Source organism: Lathamus discolor, chromosome 1 (assembly GCF_037157495.1).
Source record: "Lathamus discolor isolate bLatDis1 chromosome 1, bLatDis1.hap1, whole genome shotgun sequence".
NCBI classification, from domain to species: domain Eukaryota; kingdom Metazoa; phylum Chordata; class Aves; order Psittaciformes; family Psittacidae; genus Lathamus; species Lathamus discolor.
This window is the reverse complement of record NC_088884.1, coordinates 75,081,411-75,098,368: the sequence shown is the minus strand read 5'-3', so window position 1 is coordinate 75,098,368 and position 16,958 is coordinate 75,081,411. Positions and strand designations below refer to the sequence as shown.

The window sequence follows — 16,958 nt, the reverse complement described above, 5'->3', positions numbered from 1 at the left end:
CTGCTGCATTACTCAGTTGCACACAAAAAGGGAGAACTGAATACAGAATCAAGCCAAATGTTTGAGTCTCTGCTCAGTGCAATAAACAACAGAGCATCTTGTCACCTGCAGTATTCATAGGATAACTTTGTTTTCCCTGCTTAAAATGTAAACCTCAGCCAAAAAGCAAAACATCAAGAAGCTCTAAAAGGAACAGATATTCTGTTTCAGGTAAACACCTTCTCAGTTTCATTGCAATCACATGGCTGGGTGCAATGAAGATAAAATACGTGTTTGTGCAGAAAATCCATCCACTGTTTCATAAAGCAAACTGTTTTCTCTGTTTTTAGTAATGCAACAAACTAGTTTGGCCTTTCTTGCTTCATGACAGCTTTTCTTCTGAATAGGAATAAACAGAACAGGCTGGAAGAAAGAAACAAAGCTGATGTGTATACGCTGAGCCACTGCGAAACCAGCTGCATTCACGTTCATGTGTTTTTTGTTACTGTAGGTTATCCATGCCCCAAGAACCCGTGACATGAGGCCATGCATGGGTCATAGATACACTCCTGTGGCCACTTCTCAGCTCCAGTGCTGCTTCAGACCCAAGCTGTTATTAGAAAGGAAAAAGGCTCATGGGTCTGTTGGTAACCAGTGCCCGATACCAGTATGGCTTCTTGAGACCACAGAGGAAAAAGTAGAACTGCCTTGCCTGGGGCAATGTAACAGGAAGGTAGCTCTCAAGCCTGACTTCTGCAGACAAGCACGGCCCTTGATGACTGCTGCACTGTGTCTCCCGCTGGCAGCACTTCCAGGTGGGTTTCTTTGGTGGAGATGGATATCAGGGCTGTGAGGTTTGAAAACAGAGCTTGTCTGGTCACACCCCATGGAAGGGAGCACTGTCACCTCCCACCTCCATTGGTATGCTGTGTCTGAATTTTATATCCTCTGTGGTTAATAAAAAATAGTGTTATACTGGAACAGGTTGCCCAGAGAAGCTGTGGCTGCCCCATCGCTGGCAGCGTTCAAGGTCAAGTTTGATGGGGCTGGGAGCAACCTGGTCTAGTGGAAGGTGTCCCTGCCTATGGCAGGGGGTTGGAGTCAGATGATCTTTAAAGTCCCTTCCAACCCAAACCATTCTATGATGCCATGATTAACACTATTCAGTTTTAAAGATTAGTAATTCATGAATATTTAGAAAGTTCACAGTACATCAATACTTCAAATTATTCTCAACTGTTTTGATTCCTCTCTTCTTTCTGTTCATTAGGTATTAGCATTTCTATGGTCTGCTTTAACGTTCCCAACTTGAAAAATAGAGCACATGGGGAGCTATCTTAAGTCTCCAGTGAGAAACAAGTCAATAGAGATAAATAAATTGGCTGCCAATGTGGAAACTGGCACTCTCTTTTGTTTACACAGCTCGAAACTAACACTTTTGTTAAGTGATAACGTGTGCAAACTTCTATAATCCAGTGCTGTCAAGCCCCAGAGCAAATCACATAAAAAGAGGGTTGTTGTACTAAAGCATAGAGAAAATTGCAAGCCTGCAATATGATCTGTCTTCGAGCTGGTTTGCACTGTGTGCTAAATGAAGGGCTGCAATCTTATAAGGGACTTAATTGTGTCATATGATCAACCACAGCTTGAAGCAACAGCCAAAACATATTTTCCTCTGAAATATGCCACAAAGACAAGGCAGCAAATGGAGCAAAACACACACAAGTTGATTATTAATAACCAATTTAATTCAAAAGCTGCATCTCCTTTTTCCAACCAAGCAGTAGGCAGCTGACCTGATCAAATGCTGAGGACCAGGTACTTGGCAAAGACAGCATTGGAAATACTTAGCCAAGGGTTCAGCCATCCTGGCTGAGGTAGTTCACCTCTCAGCTGCTACAGCAGTATATGTAAATGTAGCTAGGACATTTTTATCTACAGCTGCTGTTCTTTCAAGGGCCACATGCCATTCTGTTTCATCCTATATACCATATGCTGTGGATGAGCTACCACAAGAAAATAGAGCCTGGTCTGAAAAGCAAAGCAGCAATGCACTGGATTCACTCTTCTGTGGTGCCGCTGATGATGCACTTGAAGGAGAACGGAGAAAATTTGTACCCGGCTCCCACATAGAACTTGTTCTGGAACTCCACCCTGGGGAAGAGCAGAGCAGGATATCAGTGCGGTCCATAGGCAATGACTTACCTTCATCTGAGAGGCTGAAATGTGATACCCATAGGAAAAGGGAGACCACAAGAGATGGTGGTCTCTAAGCCAGGAACATAGGCTCCTCTGGAGCCAGCAATGAGACATAGGCAGTCCAGGGAGCAACCTAGCATGCACCAACTTTGACTCTTCATCACTCAGCCTGAAAATGTTCTTTGTGAGGCCAGTCTGCTGTATCTTGCCTGACCTCTGAACTGCTTCTAGCAGCTCTGAGAACTGGGATCACTGCCTGCCAGTTGTACATACACACTGGTGGGAGACAGACATCTCCCCCTGCACAGTGACAAACAACCGCACCACAATTCACAGTGTATGTGGTGAAAAAGGCCACAGCTTGGGTGCTCAGGCATGATGCCAAGTTATGGTGTTGGTGAAGAGTGACTTGTTACTTTGGTCTTACTTTACACACTAGTCTGATGGTGTGCCACACTGCTGTCCTTCTCTGAACTGACATCTAGTTAAGGCAGACACAAGCTAACTTTAAACTGGTTTGCCATGAAGCCAGAACAGGCTGGAGCTCAACCTGGGCTAATGGCACAAGTGCTGACCCAGGTTTACAGCTGGTTTTGCAGCCCCAGCTGAGCTCTTGCTGCTGTAGGTAGTCCCCAGCTGTCTTGTTTGATGGTAACCCTTGGTGGAATACACAGCCAGTGGTGCAGCTGTGGTACCTTCAGGCCTTATTATGCAGGTCAAGCTGTCCTCAGTGTCTCTGCATGTTTATCAGGGCAGAAATGCAGGTTGTCGTTCACCACGTGTGCCCACAGCCACCACAGGCTCAGGAGGACAGGCAGGTTGCTCTAGGGAGCAGCTCAGAAATGAAGCAGGGACCTTGGATCTCCCTTTGGAGAACTCTCCCTTGCTTCATTTGCCAAAGGGGACAGATGTCCTAATGCTTAGATACACACAGCATGTCTAACACTGGCCAATATGGCCACCTGTCTCCACAGCCTGGTCCCTCCTAAAGACTGCTCCAAGAAAAGCTCTAGAAGACCTCACCACCTACCAGTGCAGACGCAAGGCATGTAGAAAGGCTGAGAGCCCCTCCATGATAAGCAGGATGGCTACCGTCAGCACTGCAAATGCTGCAAAGATGATGAAGATGATAATAATGCCAGCCCAGCTGCTATTCCTTAAACCGCTGTGCATCACCATGGTCCAAAGGACCTCTGACAGTTCTGTAAAAGGAAATAAAGAGAAAACAGTGCTGAGCAACAGCTGTGGATACACAGAGCATACAGTCTGGAAGCTCACCCATGTTTCCCAGTTAGATGAGCTGGCCTAGGATAAAATGTACATGACAGTAACCATGTATGGACACCCTGCCTCTCCATGATTACTGGGGAAGTAAAGTGGATGCAGATTGTTTTCCATTGCTCATCTTCACTGTGTTGGAAGCTGACGGCGCTGTTTTGGCTTGGCTTTGCAGCAGAAGTTTATGCAAGCACACTACCAAGACTGCAGTTACCCTGGCATGATACTGTCATCAGTTTCATTTGCACCTCTTTAACATGGCAGATAGATAGCAGTATGTGGAATCTTCTAAGACTGCATGCTGCTAAATCCCAGTGAACATGACTGGTTGATATAGTCAACACATGTGTAGATTAGGTTACAAACTGTACTGATTGATGCTAGCTAAATCCACAGGAAACACTTAATTCCCATTTGTTCTCCAAACCACCTCTCTTAGGTGCCGTGGAGAAGCTGTGGTGGAAGACAAAAGGTAACTGGCTGATCACACCCAAAGCAAGGCATATTAGTGTTTAGACTGCTTGCATGCTCTTAAAGACTTTTTTTTGTGCACAGGCTTATATCAACCTGTATATATGTGTGTATATATATATATATACATACATATATAAAATACATACATATATATACATACACTGGTATATCTGATGTGTCCTGTCAGCTCAATATCATATTCATAACTCAACCACCCCAGTCACTCAGGATAGATTCATGGCTGAGCATTCTTCCTCTTGTGATGCAAAGCAAGGACTTAGCTCAGCTCTTCTCTATCCAGATGCTCCAGCCACCAGTTCAGCCTTCCATTTTGCCAGTCATTGGTCCTTAAGCCACATTCAGATTCAACGACCTGTTACTTTAGGTGACAACAGATGCAAGGGATCCCTTGCAACCCCTGCCCTCAGGAAAAAAACTGTCAATGCCAATTTGTAAGGCTGGAAAGGAAAGTGGTAGTTTTCCAGGCAGAATTCTGACATAACACATAGGACTGCCCTTAGCTAACCTTCTTAGTTGGTCTATTTTATTTTACTTAGATATCTGTTGTCCATGTAAAGTTAATGTGTATCAGCTTCTACTTGACTCCTACTAAGTTTATTTCTGTGCCTAGAATTATAGCACATCCCTGTCAATCTATGATATGCCCCTCGGGGTTTTTTTTGTTTAGCATGTGCCCTCGGGTATTTTTTTTTCGTTTAGCATGTGCCCAACTCTTTAGGGCAGGCACAATTCCTAGCCAGAGGCAGTACAGCAGTATTAATAAAAAACATTTCAGAAAAATTAGGGTCATTGAAAACCTGAAGTTCCAGCCTGAGGCAATTTCTAGTATTTGAGCATGATTTGTTTTTATCTTAAATCAAGACAAAACACATTGAAATTCTGTACATTTCTCATGGATTGTGACATTCTAGTAAAAACTGCTGGGAAAAAAATCCCAGTGAAAATGAAAAATTCCAGGGGCTCCTGATCTAAAATTTTTCTGATTTGCTGGACCCAACCGAAGTAACTATTTCAAGTCATTTTGACATATATCTGCATACCCTAAGTCTACAGCAAGTGCCTCTAGGGCAAAGAAGATATGGTTCCCATACTTCCATTTATCTCTATGGACAGGACTACCCATTTGGACTGCACCTCCCTAACCCTAACCATGCCAAACACCATAGGGACTATTCCAGAAGGGTGGTTACAGAACAGTGTGGGAAAGGGGCCCTAGCCAGTAAACACAGTCAGCAGCTGCCTGAAATATAGCTACAAGGGATCACCACTCAAAACTAGAGATAGCCACCACAAAACTCTCGGATTGATCTGACCTAAAGCAAAACGTTCTGACACACAAGCATCCACAAGGAGAACTTTGATTTCATGGAGAAATCCATGACAATAATCAAACAGCAGAAGCAACGATCAAGATGGAGCTGCTGCTGAGGTAACCAGCAGGTAGTCAATCACTCACGTGCATGGGCTAAGCTCAGTGCCCAGAGCCGCAAGTAGGATGCTGTGTTGGAGATGCAGCCAAGGCAGTATTCAATGGTATGGATAGCCTGGTGGACAAATATATCTCCAAAATTGAACTGAAACAACATAAAACCAAACACTTTTTATTAGTTCTTAGTTCAAGGTTTCCTGGTTAACAGAGCAACACTACACCAAAAGATCTTCATACTCCTCCCTTTTCCTTGCTATCACCTGAGCAGCACAATGATATTTCCCAGGTAAAGAGACTGCTCTGAAAAGTGTCAGTTCTGTACGATCTTCCCATACACTATCCGTAAACACAATTCCAGTGTAAAGCAAATCTTCAGGAAACAGCTCATATTCCAGTCTTACAATTTCAAATCTTTAGATGTCAATCCAACTGCTACCAGTCTTTGTGATTTGTTACAGAGACAGAAATTCTTATATGTAATAGGGGTGTTCAGATTGTCTACCTATTGGCATAGCTGTCTGGGGAGATCCCACCAAATAAGCGTATCTTCTAAGACTGTGAAGATTCCTTGTGACTGGGAAAAGCCAGCCATATCCACACTTGATATTGTCGGTACTCCCTAGTGCTACAGACACTTTAGTTAATTTTTTAACTGTGCTGCTGCATACTGCAGAAGCTCTTGACTGTATCTGCCAAAGGAAAACCTTTCTCCCTATCCAACACTGCAGGCTGCCAAATTTTAAATGCTCCTTTGCAATTTAAAGGAAGAAAAGCGCACTGACTTTTGGGGAAGGCTTGACCTTCTCTGGGTGCAATATGGAAGTGAAAGATTGCCCCTAGTGAAACAAAGCTTGAGGTTGGTAAGAATGCCTGTCCTCACCAGGAAGCCTGAGGTTTGTAAGAATGCCTGGCCTCGCATTCCTAAAGGAAAAATCAGAGGAATTTATTCTATGAAAATTCAAAGCTTACACTGTTTGTAAACACAAACTGTTACAACAGCGTGTATTGGTATCTTGCTAAAAAGAAGGGCTGGCAACTCTGCAAAAGCCTTCTGCTTGACTTTGTCTCTTCTACTATTGTGTGTGTCTGAATAATTCGCTGCCCACATTTACTTACCTCTTCATCACCATCTTCATGTCCTCCATGGCCACCACTGTGTTCTTCGTGGGAAGCTTTCTTGGAATGATTAGTCTCTGGGACATCTATCTCATTTTCACCTCCAGGGTTTCCTGAGACAGCTTGAGACTGAATCTTTCAGAAACAAAATGTAACATGTCTTTTGTGTCATGCTACAGGTTGATACCAAAATGAAGCAGACCATGGGATAGAACTCTATCAATAGCCCCATGATGGGCAACATATAAAAGACTGTATCATGAGCATGAGAAAAATTTTAACAGCAGTCAGTCGTCATGGACCACAGACACTGAGCACTCCTACTGAATGGCTAATAATACTGAGGTATTTTCCATCCTAGAACATTTTCAGTGATTCCAACTAACTTGAAGCTAGTTTCTACTCTCACAATGCACCTTTTATATCCACCATTAGAAGATTTGTCACTTTAGTCAAATGAGAAAACTGAGGCACATTAAAACTGATGATCTCAATTAGATGGGTGCAAATCAAAGGAATTGGCATCAAGTGAAAGAGAAATGGAGCCTGAAAGGATCAGGTGACTTGGTGAAGGTCACACAGCTCCTGGGATACAGACAGAAATGCCGTTCAGATCTCTTGATTCATTTTAAATTGACAAAAAACTCATGACAACAAAATTTCTCTCCATAATGATTATTTGCAGAGCTTTTCTAGAGGCCTAAACAACCTTATCTAAGCTTCTCTCCAGAAATGACAGCACAGCATAAGAATAGCCCTACTGTAACAGTCCTATTATACAGCATAAAATACGGACCTCACAGCTCCTGTCAGGTTCTGTCCTGTCACTCTTTACACCTTCCAGCAGGTTTCATGGGCAAGGTCTCATGATAACATATTGTTTCCTATTGCAGCAGTAATCATTGTCACACCCACTTTATCTTTGCTTTACCTGAATGTCAGCGTAGAGAACAGACTTTGTTGCAAACATACAAATCTGAGTAAATGTAAGATGTGATCAGACAGCTAACATATGAAAATTAGGAACAGAAATACAGGGGTATAATAGGAGGTGGAGAAAAGCTGTCAGATGTTGCTAGCACAAAAGCAGGCGATGGAGTCAGCCATGTCAAGCTCTCATCCAAATCCCAGAAGAATGACAAAATAAGAAATTACAGCTCAGAGGCAGGGCTGCAAAGGTCTCCCAGGGACCTGGCTTTCTGTTATAGGTCAGAAGTGACTGGGTTGGAAAAGGTCAGGCAGCACAACCAGCATCTCTTTCTTCAAATGGAAACATCTGTGCCCTATAAAAGGTACTCCAGGCACTAACTCCAACTATAAAGAGAAGTAAATCCTGACAGACAAGTAAAGTCCTGTTAGCGTAATAAAGTAGAGAATTAATGAGCAACTGGGAAACTTCTGCTGCCGCAATTAGGTGTTGAAGAGCTGGGCAAACCACAGAGCCCATGGGAAGGAGGGCTCTGTTAATGTGAAGGCAATCACTTAGGGAAGAAAGCACCACTAGAAAGCACACCACAGATTGTAAATAAAGCTTCTTCTCCAAGCAGCACTGACCTCTCCAAGGCCAGGAGTATCACAGATGCCCTGATCCTACAGAGCAGCCAACCAGTGGTTAGTGGACTCACAACCTAGGTCTTTGCCCTGTCTTGGCTTTATCAGCATTCCAGGCTTTCTAAACCTTCTCTGGGTTTGGATATGATACTTGAAAGAATTCTGTGTCAGCTTAACTCCTCTCTCAACAAACAGAGTATGGTCTTGTGAGCAAAGCTCCTGCATCCCTTTTAGATGGCTCAGCCAAATATGCATACATACGCTTTTGGCACACATGCTGTAAACCACAGTTTGAAATCACCAGAGAAACTCTGATATAGTCTAGGCTGAGGCAGCCCTGTCCATGGCAGGGAGGTTGGAACTAGATGATGTTAAGGTCCTTTCCAAACCTGACTATTCTATGATTCTGTGATATGATTCTACATCAGAGAAAAGCAAAATTAGACCCGTCTCCTCAGCTTTGCCTTTGGTGTACTGAATCCCTCTTGCCTGACCCACATCCCTTACCATGCGCTGTGCTTTCTGGTGGTTGGCTCGGAGGATGAAAGGTTTAATTAGGAGCATCCAGGGAACAGCAATCAGAGCAAATATGACCAAGAAGCTTTGCACTTCTTTCTGAAAGAAAAAACAATAAGGAGAGCAAAAAGTTGCTTTACTTCCTTTAACCAACGACATTTACAACTAGAAACCTGATTGTATAAAATGGCATTTGTTTTATACAACAGATAGATATACTCCCTGTACTGGTTGAGCCTCCTCTGCTTGTAAGGATGTGAAAATGAATGTATACCATGTAAGGCTCCAGAAAGCACTGCCAGCTAGAGGTTGCTGGAGACTCAGAAATGAAAGGCTTTCATGTTAGAAAGGGTTAATTTGTCAAAACCCAATGTTTCTGACTTGAACCTGGCTCTCCAGTGTCCCAAGTGAATATCCTAACTGCTGGGTGAGCCAGTGAATCTGCCTCGCTTTGATCAACTTAGAAAAGCTGCAGTAAGAGCCAGGACATTCAAGTCTTTCCTTGGAAAGCAGGGAAATCAGGATATGCTCTATGTTTGCAATTCCAGAAGGAATCGAATCTCCATAGCTTAGGTTTGATAACACATTACCCTCATAATGTAAGGTGGTCTTGTTGAAGTGTGCTACCCCTCTCACTGTCCTAACGTAAATGTACTTTAAGAGGGTACAAAAAAACCCCAAACAACAAAACCAAACCAAATCCACCCCAAACTACAACCTTTGCATTATTTTAAAGCTGTCTCAGATATCTGATCACCTTATGGTTGGTCTCATACAATCTTTGCATTCAGACTACCCAGGTGGATGGCACAGACAGTTACTGGTGGGGCAGTGGGATAGGAATATGAGAAAAAAAGTACCATCTTGGAAAAGCTTTCAGTTGTGGCGAAGCAAAGTGTTATCTAAAGACTTTTTGATGGCTGGGAAAACTCTTTTCCTAAACATTCCTGTGGCCTTTATGCAGCTTGGAACTGATCGGGGCTCTCTACTGACTCACTAGAAGCCCTAAAACTGAACTCATGTTGAAAAGCCAGTGTGAAACTGTATAGACGTAAATGCATGCATCTGGCTGGAGGTAGCATTTGGTTGCACATTCTTCACTGATGCTGCTGATATAAAATCAAGCAAGAAAAAAAAAAAAATCCACGATCTGAGCAAATAAATAGGGATGACTTGAAAAGAAGTTTTCTCTTAGGGGAGATTTCTTTTTTAAAGTCAACTGCCCAAAGGAGGTATTTCTGATGAAAAGTTGCCAGAAAATCCTTTAGCTACTTCTCTTTTTCAGGTGCAAATAGAAGTTTTCAAGTTTTCCAAAGAAGTAGGAAATCATCAAGGTATGGAAAAGCTTGCTTTGTCTCTAGTACTGTGCCCAGACTTCAGGACAGCATATCTGCTGTACCCAGCTTTGCATATCTAAACACCCTACCTTCCTTTTTTTCCCAAAAAGCATCTTAAATTGCGTCATCATTCTTGTACGGATGACAGTAAGAATGAGGTTTCCTCTGCATCACTGATTGATAGTTTCACTGTCCTACCTGTCTACAGGGCCAACACAAACACCAGAGGAATAAACTTCTCTCACATGACTGGTAGTTGCGACTGAACTTCTGAGCCTGTTCCCCATCTCTATGCCCACTCTTCACACTACCCACTGCAAACCCAAAACCAGCTACAGTGGATTGATCCATACCTGATGTAGATATAATGGAGCATTTGAAGTGTCACTGTAGTTGAACAGAAACATGTTGATGAAGTGGATGAGGATGCTTGGTGCACTCTGGGATGAGTGGACATCAAAATGACACCATTTGAAAATAATCATGAAGACTAGGTACCCAAAAAGAGAGACAATAAAAATCATCTCTGGAATGAACTGAAGGATAATGTTTATGTATTTCTTGAAGTAGCTGGAAAGAATCAAGATAGATAACTGCAATTAATACAGTAGGTATTAATACAAGGTTGCACCCAAGTATGGCAGTACAGTACATTACCTAGTCCTTGGAAAATAACGTAAGAAACATCCAACTATCACTAGCTAAGAAAGAAGTCTGTAATTGCAGTCTTTATCAATGAAAACCATTACTTAAATACAAAAGCTTTGTCATACTGATTCTCTTCTAGGTTTTTGTACTTTACCCATCAGTATCTCAGCACCGCAAAAGCTTACTACATTGAAATAAAAGCTAATTTAAAAACACATGGCTAATTCACAAAATTAAGCATTATACACTGAGGAAGTCATAACAAGGTGCAGAATCAACTCTGTAGGGGCAGTCCTTCTCTCTGTCATCTGCAAACACTTTCCATCCTTCAAGGTCACTACACACCTTCCCACTTTGGAGTCTCTGAAGACAGTAGTGTCAGCTCCTCCGCTCTATCACCATTTCTTTTTTGTTGTTGCAAAATACAGAGGCAGAGATACAGACATGCACACCCACAGATCCTGACCAAAGGCTCACTAAGACAGGTGAAACCCATACACACATACTGTGCAAATTTCAGTGTGGCAAGAATTATCAACAGGGGGAGGTGAGATTGTTTTTGAGCTAGTACACTTCAGTATTTCTGCAGGATCAAGAATATAAGAGAGAAAAAGAAAATTTATCCAAGAGAATATCTGCAATGAGACAGCTGTCCTTCTGGCCTTCAGACTCAGCACTTTGTACCAACAGTGATGTGAGTCAGTCAGTGCATGGGGCATTTCTGCTCACATGGGGGAAAGGACAAAATTCAAGTAATTGCTCTGAGATATGAGGCTTTCTCTGAATGAAGTACAGTAGTTCAGTGAAACAAACTTACATGTGATTGAAGAGACTGAGTATCACCCCAAAAATCATGTGCACTATCCCTATTACAACCGACATCTTCATTTTGTAGGAGTTCAGGAAAGTCAGCTTGTTCGATGCAACATTCCAGATCTTTGGGGAAAGCAGCAGAGAGAGACAGAAAAACAAGATTTTCAGGTATATGATCAATACCAGGTTTGTGAAAGTTCTTGCTTTGATACCGCCAATTTATTCCTACCAGTTCTAGTATGAAGATAACAAGTGATGGAAATCTAGATGTTCCTTATAATACTTTTCACTCTGCCAAGCTTTCCATCTAAAAGGTATAAAGTATTATCCTTATTTATCAGAGGAAATATCAGGGATTTAAAATTATGTGGTGACTTTGTTTCAGTCCTCCAGAAACCAACGCAAAGGTTGGTAGCAGAACCTAGACCTTTTCAGTGTCATTCCTTGCCCTTAGGAGGAGTCATATATCCTTCAGCAGAGCCAGAAAGGGATGAGAAAATCCCTCCTGCTGCTGTGGAAATTTGTTCCACCTTCAACAGAGAAGTACCCAGGGCAAAACATGTTCAAGCTTTCCGTTTGAACAAAAAAAAAAAGCTCATTCCAACACTTTGACCATGGAGATCAGATTAGGTTCTCTGATCTGCTTCTTAGATCTGTTTCTCTGCAGTAACTTGTCAGATGTGTTAGGACAGTAACCATACGCCTCTTCTGAGTCCTTTTTTATGCTACAGAGCTTCATGGCTGCTTCTCCTTTTCCCTAAAACTTCCTAGACCCCACAGTCTTCTGAACTCAGAGATGGTAAGTAGATACCTGTTTTCAGACACTAAGTATAGTACCTGAACACAACGAAGACAGAATTATTTGGGAGCCAAAATACTAATTTACAAGCCTTTGTCCAACATGCTTTGTCTCTTCTTTAGCTATGGAAGAGACTGCCTACCCTACTCACCTCAGGGTCCCTCTTTATTTTCCAAGATACACCTCAACCATCCTGTCAGGACTTGCAAAATGCAAAGAGCCATCTATCCTTCTGGGCAGATGACATGGGTATTTTCCACAGAGAGGGCCATGTAAAGGCTGGTGCTTTCCAGTCCACACCTTCCCAGCTAGCAATCGTCAGCAATTCTTCCCTCCCAGCCAGGGGTATCAGCCTCTTGAGCAGGCAGCAGCCAGGGTCAAAGAGGGGCAAGCCTAGGTTAACCTAAATTAAGGATGTGTCAGGGCAACGTACAGAAAATTCAGTTTCCTCTGTCAGGACTTGATTGCCTATGTCCTGGACACAGCTTTAGAGCTGGGTTTATGAAAAACTTACTACAAGGTCAATGTCTCCGTAAACCGGGACAAGCCAGTGTTTCTTTGTGTGACCAAATGAAATGAGCATACATCCAGCAAAAAAGAGATTAACTGGCTAATATGAAGACTGAAACAGGAAAGCTTGATGTTAACAACTACATTTCATTATAATGAGCATACATCCAGCAAAAAAGAGATTAACTGGCTAATATGAAGACTGAAACAGGAAAGCTTGATGTTAACAACTACATTTCATTATATTTACATAATAAAGACAGAATGGCAAGAAAAAGGAAATAGGACACAGAGAAAAAATGCAGATAAGTTAACTGATACTGGCATTTACTTCACACTTCATACACTAAATAGACTGCATGGAAATCAGGACTTTGCCTTCAGACTTGTGAGGTAGCTCTGGAATGGGTTAAGTACTCGAGAAAGGAAACTGAGTCCAACAGTCTGGTAACAGGTCAGAGAATGCAGCACAAGACCACTTTCTGGCAAAATCAAAATTCATTCCTGCTTACCATTTTGCTGCTGCCTGTGCAAAATGGTCAGCAATATACATATATCCTTGACTGAAGCATCATGACTATGTAAAGAACAAGCAAAGAGGAAGAAGCGAAGAGCAGAGCTTCAGGAGACAGAGCAGGGAGCTACTGATGTACCTGATATGTAGAAACAGAATTGAAATACAAATTATCTTAGAGCAATTTAATTTAATTACCGGATCTATTCCAAATGGATATGGATTTCCAGAGTAGACTCCTGGGACTGCCGGATCCAGCTGCAGCACCGTATTGCCCAGAAGCACATCCTTGCTACAGGAGGAAAGGGAAATGACCTTTGCAGCTTAATCTCACCATATAAGCCTACAGTGTATTTGTGAGATGTGCTGAGGGCTACCACATGGTATCTGTCACTGACTCCAGCCTCTCTGTGAACTGTTATCCTGGGCTTGTGTGCATGTGTGTGTTTGTAAATGGGTCCTACACAATGAGAGTCTCCATCACACTGATAATTCTCTATGCATTATTCCTGGACACCTGCAGATTTTTATGCACATCAGTGCCTGAACAAACAGGCATGTTCCCCGGGACTTTACATTTACATTTCAATTTCAATAGTGAGCTCGTTTGTCTGTGTCAGACAAAACCTCTGATTCATTCATGACTGAATCCACAGCAGGGAGTTCTTTCTTCCCTTCCCCACATAGGCAGTCACTATCTCTTTCTTTCAAAGTCTACGTGCTGCATTTGGTGTATTTTCACATTTAGCCACTTACTTCCAAGTGTTATTTTTAAACATGGGGATGATATGCCAGGAAGAGCCAAAGATGTTGAACGACTTGGAGAAGCAGTCATTGTAGATGAAGCCAGTGTACATGGAGAATATGCCCATGAGCAGGATCAGGTAGCGCCCACTAAAAAAGGTGTTCCAGATCTGCAGGAGAAGAAGGCAGTACCAGTCACCAAAGTACCTGCAGTCCCATCAAACAGTGGGCCTTAGCCAACAGGAGACATGACTGTACTGATCTATCAATATACAAAGATTCATAAGAAACACCAGGTCCCTTGGGCCCATTCAGGTCTCTGTGGAGAAGGAGACAGAATTATTTGTCAAATCCCAGCCTCACAAGAATCTTTGAGGGATCTCCACTCATCCTTTGGGAGGCTGGATGCCTCCTTTATCAAATGGGGATGATGAGCCTTTTCCTACGCTAATGGGGTGCACTAGCTCCCTGGTACTCACCTCATTAGTGCTTTTCTGGGCCAGAAGGCTCTCTTCATTAATGACCATCCAGAGTGCAAAGCCCAGCATGACAGCGCCATGGCCACAATCCCCAAACATCACAGCAAACAAGAAGGGGAAGGTAATGATAGTGTATGGAGCTGCAGGAAGGAAAAGACAAGAAGCTCAGGCCCTCCTAAACAAAAAGGCCTCAGAAGAGAAGCAGTTCACCCCACTCACCCATTCCTCAGTGCAGCTGTCCTTAAAGGCCTCCACGATCCCTCTCCTACTCACCAGGTAGTCAGATCTAGTACAGAACTAGCTTTATCATCAGATTGTCAGTATGACCTGCATCTTCCTTGCAATTTTGGCTTTAATTTCTTGTCTCACCTTAATAAAAACCATCCATAGACAATTGCATTCTGTTTTGTAACAGAATGATGTACCTGAAGTTTACTATCATGTTTCTCAGTCTCAGCCTGAACAATCCGAGTTCATCCAACCCTTCCCATGCCCCCCCATTTCTAGGTTTCTGTTCATTCTCAGTGGTCTCTTTGAGATTCCCTACCATTATTTCCTGCTTTTATCAGGTCCTTTAGAGCTTTTTTTGCCTCAGCATGATGAACTCATCATGCTGAGGCAAAATGTTATATTTGCCTTGTGAATTTAGGTCTTTTTCTCAGAGGTGCTACCTCACCATTTGTTCCCTATCCTGTATGTGTTATTATTTTGTAGTTATTATTGCTGCCACAATCAGTCACTGAAGACCGAAGGCCAATTCTTTGCCTAAGAAAATACATGCTTATGCACCCAACAGCATCACTTTTTACCAGCAGAAAATATCATTCAGATATCTCAATCACCAATGAGTGAATCCTTTAGGATAGTGACAGAGCTCAAAGGCTTTACTTTAGCTCTAGCAAGCTAGGTGCAGGTAGATGAGTGTTTCTCACCTGGGTTAATTTCTCTGTAGTTGCCCACACCATATGCATCCACAATGTTCTGAAATCCTGCTGTGAACTTGTTGGTCCTGTTGAACGTGGGTGGTGCCAGCCTGGTATGTATAGCAGTAAGGATAGGAGCAATAGTAGAGCCACTGCGCTCCTGCAAACCCGGTGACAAGGACAGACACAGTCAGGGTGGCTAGCAGAGAAGAATCAGCCCTGCAGCACTACAGTTTGTGTCTAAACACATGCAGGCAGCAACACAAATGCTGGACTCAAGAGTGTTATACCTCAACCCTTTTTCTAATATCCAGATTTTTCCATATTCTGTGCTATTGATTTGTTCAGGGAAATCTGCCAGCACTGCTGACTCATGGGTCAATCACAAACCTGCTAAGATTTAATGCTGACCTTAAACTCCCTGAGGCCAAGCAGTCATGCAACAACCTCTAATTAAAACAGAAAAGGGAGCACATCATTAGGGTAACAAAGAGAAGTCTGTACTTATGGTCAACATATAAACAATAAAGTTTGGGTGAGATCTTCAGGGACCCAAAATGTTGGTCTCTTACCATTCCCTGCTGGAGAGCTCTTTTTATCCGGCTAGCATCAGTCACTGGGAACCAGATCTCTGCAATGACGCACTGCTGGGTGACGTCAATGTTACAGCAATTCAGGATGTGGTAGACGGCTTTTATTTTCTTCACCTTGATCCTCCAGGACCACAGGTTTTCTGCTGCCTCATGCAGCAGTCGCTGGCGATGAGACTTGGTTTGGTCTATCACCTGTAGGCACAACACAGCACTCAAGACAGGAAAAGCATAGGCAGCATGATCTATGCAGCTGTTATTTGGGGAAGGCAGTTGGAAGATGGTTGTGGAAAGGAAGTGATTAGCATGAATGTGTGGAGTATCCTGGAGGACAGTGCGCGCAGGTCTGAACACAGGAGCGCTTGACACTAGGCGCACAATGCTGTTTACTAAGGACTTTCCCTGCATGGTCTCAAGCCTCTGTAAATGTAGAGGAAACCATTGAGAGTTACTGAGCTGTGGGATTGGCCATGCACTCCCACCCTGCCATCTCCTGCAAGCAGCTCTGTGCCATTAACCTGGGGCAGGTCACATCCATGAGTGTGCCGGCACTGCCAGAGTTAAAGCTAATGGCCCGGGTGGAACCTCCATGCATGATGTGTCCACCACAACTCTGCTGAATAAATGGGTGATGGAGACAGTGTATTTATAGACCCATGTGGTCTACAAATTCTGGAGAAACCTGGCTGCCCACGATGCTCAGAAGTGAAAGTCAGTTTGGAAGCAGTCAGTCATGGGTGTTCACAAGAGGGGTGACAGCAGGATGTCAACTGCCAGATGGGCCACCTCAGTCAAAAAGGATTTCCATTTCCTCTGACCTTGGGATCCACTGACTGTCATGTGAGACAATACAAAGGTTACAGGCAGAGTCCCTTCCAAATGTGTGAATTCCTAGTACACTATGTTGATATACAAGCTAGAGTACCCATAACAACTGAATTTGTCATTTTCAGCCCTATGTTAAATGTTGGAATAAAGAGGTTTGATACTTGTACTTCTATAACAGCAGTATTGGTTTTCTACTGCTAGTGTGACAAG

General features: G+C 43.0%; 1 protein-coding gene across 3 annotated transcripts in view; it reads right to left on the bottom strand.

The window, feature by feature from the left end:
- Window positions 1-1,705: 1,705 nt before the first annotated feature.
- Window positions 1,706-16,958, bottom strand: part of ATP6V0A4 (ATPase H+ transporting V0 subunit a4) — a 33,336-nt gene continuing 18,083 nt past the window's right edge. For 2 of the 3 annotated variants that reach the window (XM_065680781.1, XM_065680770.1), the window contains exons 10-21: window positions 15,903-16,115; window positions 15,340-15,490; window positions 14,408-14,547; window positions 13,941-14,098; window positions 13,383-13,476; window positions 11,366-11,484; window positions 10,254-10,470; window positions 8,555-8,662; window positions 6,497-6,631; window positions 5,408-5,525; window positions 3,209-3,380; window positions 1,706-2,133 (exon numbers count right to left, since the gene is read on the bottom strand). In XM_065680781.1, the coding sequence (XP_065536853.1) occupies window positions 2,040-2,133; window positions 3,209-3,380; window positions 5,408-5,525; window positions 6,497-6,631; window positions 8,555-8,662; window positions 10,254-10,470; window positions 11,366-11,484; window positions 13,383-13,476; window positions 13,941-14,098; window positions 14,408-14,547; window positions 15,340-15,490; window positions 15,903-16,115 (1,719 nt within the window). In that variant the 3' untranslated portion in view covers window positions 1,706-2,039. The other variant, XM_065680792.1, reaches the window with a different exon arrangement.